We start from the raw sequence: 6661 nt of genomic DNA, 5'->3' as shown, positions 1-6661 counted from the left end.
AAGTCAATAACAAGTAGTTTGTACAACTACGGCAGCTTTTTGATGCACGTCGGTGGATCGTTAACCACTATATAATGAAGTATTCCGCGTCTTAGGCACGTAAATATCCATGAGCGGGTACTAAGCGGGTACTAATAGGTCAAGATATTTTACTCGCGGTTTTCGGCAAAATATGTCCCAACGTTACTCGACAACTGACCGCAATACTACTAAATAGGTGCGTGGAGGTAGCACACGCCAAACAGATAAAGTGATCAAAATCCGCGCTAGATTCACTTTATTTTCCACCAGTATCTCTCATCTGCTTTTCCCAGATAGGCAAGTATTCTCCAGTCTGATATATCTGTTCAACTACTAAAAATTAATTCTAATGGCCTCCATTCAGTGATATTTTCTGCAGTGTACCTCTGTTTAGTATGGTTTCTACCAAAGTGACCCAATCGGCGGATAAGAAAGTGAAAATCCTTCAGGTGTAACACCCATTCGGTACCTAGCTGACATGCTGCCTAAAGGAAGCATGAGGGCTGGGATACTGTCAGGTTGCCCAAGCCTAGGCAGGGGAAGTCGAGAGGCAGAGGTCGGATTCAAACCACGAACCTTCCGGTCAGTAAATTCGCGCTCTAATCACTGAGCCAAACACTGCCCAAAATAAAATTGTAAGCGCCTGTTCATCTGAGAGATGCCAGACCTGTCGATTTGTTAACGAGTTTCCATGTCACTAAGCCGGAAAGTGTACAGTGTTCCAGCTTGACATAGTACAAATCCGACTGTCTTCAACTTAATAGAACGTAAATAACAGCTTGGTTTAGACGATATTCTCTACCGTGAGTTGCTGGGAACAATGTCGCGTCAGTGAGTTTGGAATTCCACTGTAAGAACTACAAGATTGAGGTTTCATTTTGGCTACCGTTGTAAGTATTGGTGTGATTAGGAGGCCTTGCTTCTCCGTTAATTTCTCGGAGTTGTTTGTGATGTTTCGACATCCGGTCGAGGACGATGACGACCGTACAATTTTGCACGACTTTTGCTGTTTAGTACATCAGGTGATGATCAGAATAGCAACGGTCGTGTACAATCTCTCTGGCTCACCTAATGTCACGCGCCGCCTGATTTTGTTGTAGTTCCGGTCAACTGTTTGGACGCTTGAAGTTGATTTATTGCATATGTCGGATCAGAACTGAGCACGAAACAAACCGCTCATTGTAGGATTGTCCGCCCAACAAAGCGTTAATTAGCAAGGTCGCCACAGCACCTGGAATACTTGAAACTACAAAAGTACAAGCGTTGGTAATGAAACAGGATTGGAATGGCTGCAGCTAACTGTCCCACGTCTCTCCTACTTTTCCCGAATCAGCGAGTTGTCCTCGAATTATCAGAAAATTCTAAACTGATTTATTCGCCGGTCAACGAAACAAAGAGGCTCAAGAGTACGAATTTTTCACTTTGACCTTCGTGACAAGGTTATTCACGTTATTCAGTGAATATATTGGTCACTCTGGCTTGTTTTTACCGTTTTCTAATCTTTCAAGGGCATTTTGACGGCTGAGTTGGTTTGATGTAAGAAAACAGCTTTCATACTGACCCAATGGGAGATATTTCTGAGGCGCTGGCCGTATCAAACTGTTTTACTTGTCTGTTGGTTGTACAAGGAAACTAGGACATACTTGTGTTATCCGGCAGGGGTTAAGTTTGATTGCTCGTAGTCGCAGGGAAAAAGCGCAAAAACCCAAATACTACTTTCGGATTTCAAACCCCGCCGACACCAGTGTGATTGTTTATCAAGGCGCCAACTTTCCATAGGTTGATTTGTTACTTTCCCGACCTCTGGCTTCAGCGGCCTCGCAAAGCTATATTCGCAAGACTTCAGATCTTGTGTTCTGACGTGCAGTTGCGTCACGAGCCATGCATTCAAGAAGTTAAGCGAGCTCTGGAAAGAAATTGATCACGCAGTCTAATACGTTTTGCACTAAAGCATTATCCGATAGGATCCCTGTCAACCTCATGTTCTACGTGAACCCAGATTGCACGAGATTATCGAGATATACTTGTTTGCAAACAAATTTGGTTTTGCGTAAGACTCACCTGAAACCCAGCTGAATCTCCCGTGATGTATTTAAGCAACGGGATGGGCTGTCGGACACGTGTCTCATTATTTGGGAGAAGAATAACGTATTGATATGGTTGATCCCTGTTGGGGTTGTATGTCTGGTTTCCCTCCGCCCTATTTCCGTGTTGCTCGTATGTTCTACTGCTCAGCACTATGTTCTTCTGTCGCAGCACTGACATACTACGCAAGACCAATCTCGAGTGGCGGTGCGCGCAAGGCCAAGACGTTTTGCTTACATTATCTTACTTTCACTTACGAGTGGCACGTCCAAACGCACATGCTCCTGTCTCTCGGTTTCTATTTGTTGCAACAGCTATTTCGGACGAAAACAGTTATCACTACTGAGAGTAAAATTTTTCAACCTTTATGATCATCACCTGTGTCTCCTATGGAGTGTTACGGAGAAAACTTAATATGTTGGATGGGAACAGCAAGTAGTGTAGCCATTCTGAAGTGGCGGTAAGAGCGTAGATACAAACATAACGTTGCAGTCCGGTGAGTTACAGGTGGACACACTATATGATGAAATCTAACGATTGCCCGAATGTCAGTTCAGTTTCCATCACCGAACGTCTGTCTTTTTCAACCCATAATGATTTTCGATACTTTAGTTGGCACCTACCTGATGAGCCCAAAGAAGGGCGAAACCGGTCGGGGACTGTCAGAGTTCTCAGCAACCCTGTGAGTAGTTTTCTTTATGAAAATAGCTTTAGTTATCTTTTGAAGTGTTTTCTAACAATTTCCTCCCCTTAGGGAGAAACTTGTCATCCGTAATTTGACACTGTCCACTCCACTGTACTCCTGGTTGTCAAGCACGACCAATGGTCATTTCTGCGGTATCCTACGATCTATAATTCACCGGACGTCGAACTGTATGGATATGAAACTCTTCCAACCTGTTGCTCGGTGAGTCGGACAACAACCACGCATTAGCTGCGCACGTTGCTTACTGTACGTAAACGACAAACAAAATTTATCGATTGCACACTAGATTCTCCAAACAGACCTAACCAGAAGCAATGCATGAGAATATACTGAGCTAACGGTAGTTGCGCGGAACTCTGTTGAACCACCTGAGGCTCTGGTTTCTGTGGCTTTTGGAAAGAGATCAGTCAACCTCACAGACAAACACTAGTTAACAGGAAGAAGGAACCCCGAAATTGGGATACTTTACAGGGCTCCTGGTTGGTCACTACAAAATTGCGACCACGTGTGGTCTATTAACTGTGGTCATTATAAGCGGCGAGATGGCTCAAGTGGTTAGAGTGCGAATTTACTGACCAGAAGGTCCGTGGTTCGAACCCAACCCGCTCTGCCTCTCGACTTCCCCTGTATAGGCTTGGGCAACCAGGCAGTGTCCCATCCCTCGTCCCTCTTTCGTGTGGCATGGCAGCTAGGCACCGAAAGGGTGCTACAGCTGATTGACTATAAGCGGCGAGCAAGAATAATCCGCAGGCTACCAACAGGAGTCAAGAACTGACAGTGGAAGCCGCAAAAGAAAACTCAATGTGACAACACCTTTCTCTTTTCGGACCAAAACCTTTTCTAATATATACAGATGACACATATTACTCAGGTGAGCATGCCCCAGGGGCTATATGAAAGAAGTGCATTTCGTTGCAGCCAAAGGGTTTTCTTAGCGCTGATGTGTTCAGAAATGCGACCCTCACATCTGGTTTGCTAGAAAACACAGGGTGACAATAATCCTCGCTTTTTCAGACCAAAAACCTTTTCTAATATATACAGGGGACGCATATTACTCAGGTAAGCATGCCCCAGGGGCTGTAGGAAAAAAGTGAATTTCGTTAGAGCCAAGCAGTTTTCTTAGCGCTGATGTGTGCAGAAATGCGACCCTCACATCTGGTTTGCTTGTCTCAGCCAAGTGTGTTGAAAAACTCGGTTACAACAGAATGGGAGTGAAGGACTTCCGCGTACCGGAGCAAACTCAGGCATTGGTTACCCTCGGTCAGTGGTGTTTAATTGAAGCAGACCAAAGTAGCCGGAAGAATCATGGACGGCCTTGAATAAGTTTTGAAAAATGGCTGTCGCGAATAACGTTCCCGCAGGGCCAATCTGAAAGAAGTTGGGGGGATAAACTCAGCACATTCTGGAAGGTAGAGGAAAAGTTTTTACAATCTATTTAGACTTCATGAAAGCGTTAGCTCGCGTTGACTGAAGGATTTTTGCCTGGTTTATCGTTGGGACCAATTCAAATGATGATAACGTGTTCTGAGTTTCCAGGTACTCATTACCCCCAGCAACTACTTGATCTTCATATTCTTATTTATATTCGACCTGATCTCCATGTCAGCGATCTTCTCTTAGATTCTCACTCTACAAACTCGTCCTCACAGTGTTTATCCCATCTACATCTGCCAACTTTGGTTGGAAAGCAATCAAACAAAAGTTGCTCTGCCCAAAAAGTGAGTGGTCAATCTGGTAACCAAGACAAAGAGGCTGATGGACACTAGTGAAACTCCAAAGCGGACTGATTCGTGCCTATCGAATCCCGATTAGGTGGAATGGTCGTTGCCACAGTATTCCCGCACTTGCGAAGAACAGTCAACTCCGAAATCGTCTCCTGGAACCAGCTCACCAGTTCAGCAGATTGGATTTTTGGAGGCGCGTCAAATTTGCAATGGCTCCTCTTTGAACACCAACCGTCTTAACTAAGTGACTTTACGTTCATTTCAACCATTTACCTCGCCCATTCGTAAGAAGTATTGATCATACTAACAACAGAGCATTAAAGCTTCAGTCCGACAAGATTTTGATGATGCCAAGAAGTGGCGCGGTACCTTGTGAATTTATTCCAAGTAGTTTCGGTCCAATACAGCCTGGGGCATCTGTAAAACGCCACTGATCTGCTGGTAGGTGTGTCCAACTTGCGGAGCTGTCTCAGTTATGTAGCGCCTTTTTATTCCAACAAGGATTCCTCCTTAACTGGAGTGTAAATTGACGAACCTGTGGCTAACAAAGGCGAATAGCCCTGCAATAACGGAATTTCCAACAAGGATTCCCCCTTAACTGGAGTGTAAATTGACGAACCTGTGGCTAGCAAAAGCGAATAGCCCTGCGATAACGGAATCCATGTTCTCGAAGAAATCAGAGAACATATTCACGCAGTTTGCGTTGGTTTTTCAGTTGGAGGGCTTGGCATAAACTAACATCTGTAGGAAACTTAATTTGAAACGGATATTCCGCCTTCTTTTAATCAGAACAAACTGCTGCTAGCGTAATTTTTGAACAGTTGTGTATCCCTCATCTGGAATTTCTAGTTATAGCTAAAAACTGTTTGGAAACTGCATCGGTCTAGAGAGAAGTACAAAAACTCATGAGGTTGCTGAAATTTCATCGACAGCCTAGGACCGGTTTCACCCTCCTTGGGGCTCATCAGGTAGGCGCATTCCCCGAGTTTCCACCAAACTTACGTTCTACTTGAACCCAAATCGCACAAAATTAGCGAAATACACTCAGTTTCGAATAAATTTGGTTTTTCGAAAGACTCACCTTGAATTCAGCTGAATATCAGTTATCTGGAAAGACCACAAACGAGAGTATCAGCTAGGTTCCAGGTAAGTCTCTCAAAAGACCAAATTAGTTTGCAAATGAGTACCTCTCACGAGAAATACAAGACACTTCCTTCTTTCAGATTAAATGTATTACGGTCATCAGAAAACTCACCATTCTGATGCTAGTCCCTTCCTCTAGAGCAGACGGAGTCAGCACTTTCCAGGTAGACGTGCTCCACAGTATCTGAAAGTATGCGAAACTCAGTACCGAAAATTTTGTATGTGCATCGTTCTTAAGTTGGATAAATGTGACAGTGAACATAAGAACAGGCCGCCATGTCACATTTTATTGCCAGAAATTAGGACCAGACTACATGGGATCATTTTAGCACCAGTCATTCCGGCATGCGTTTTGGGTTGGTTGCCCGGTACACACCACATTCTAGCTTATCGTTTTGTCGCAGACTATGCAGGTTTTGTACAATTTCAACCCTTTCGCCTCATCCTAACACGCCTGATGAATGCACGGATGTGTGATCGATAGGTACGGTTTCACGTACGCCTGGTTGGCGGCTACCAGTTGGCACGTTTCCTGTCTGTGGTCTGGTCTAGAAAAGAGTTACCCTTGTTTCACAGTCAGTCTACTGAAAAAAGAGTTTCAGCGTGCAGGTGAGTGGATGAGTTTATTTGCTGTCGTTCGCTCAACATTCGAATGGGCGTCACGATTAAAACTCATCCAAATTTCTGGACCGGTACTTTGACACAGATAAACAGACAGTTTTGAGATACGGAGTAGTCAAGGGACAGAAAAATCCGCAAAAAGCAATCATCAATATTCGTACAAAAGCTAGAAAGAAGTAGACGACGCTTAGCCATTAGAATTATTTGACAATAAAACGAGTTCATTTACTGGCACAAACAATATTGAATAATCTAAATGATTCCGCCTCACGGTTTGGTATGGGCTTCACACCTGCAAAGTGTAAAATGCTACTGCAAGACTGGGTGGGCTCGAACCCTAGCCTCATGCTTGCGGATGAAC

The 6661-nt window shown here is 44.2% G+C and overlaps 1 protein-coding gene across 1 annotated transcript in view; it reads right to left on the bottom strand.

Moving 5' to 3' along the window:
* Nucleotides 1-423: 423 nt before the first annotated feature.
* Nucleotides 424-6661, bottom strand: part of T265_03492 (hypothetical protein) — a gene marked incomplete at both ends in the record, with an annotated part of 9976 nt that continues 3738 nt past the window's right edge. Inside the window, 4 exons of the mRNA XM_009167992.1 lie at nt 424-620; nt 689-767; nt 798-869; nt 3389-3532. Of these exons, the coding sequence (XP_009166256.1) occupies nt 424-620; nt 689-767; nt 798-869; nt 3389-3532 (492 nt within the window). The remainder of the gene's footprint in view (nt 621-688; nt 768-797; nt 870-3388; nt 3533-6661) is intronic.

This window comes from Opisthorchis viverrini, assembly GCF_000715545.1.
Source record: "Opisthorchis viverrini unplaced genomic scaffold opera_v5_50, whole genome shotgun sequence".
Classification (NCBI taxonomy): domain Eukaryota; kingdom Metazoa; phylum Platyhelminthes; class Trematoda; order Opisthorchiida; family Opisthorchiidae; genus Opisthorchis; species Opisthorchis viverrini.
This window is presented reverse-complemented; position numbering and strand designations above follow the sequence as displayed.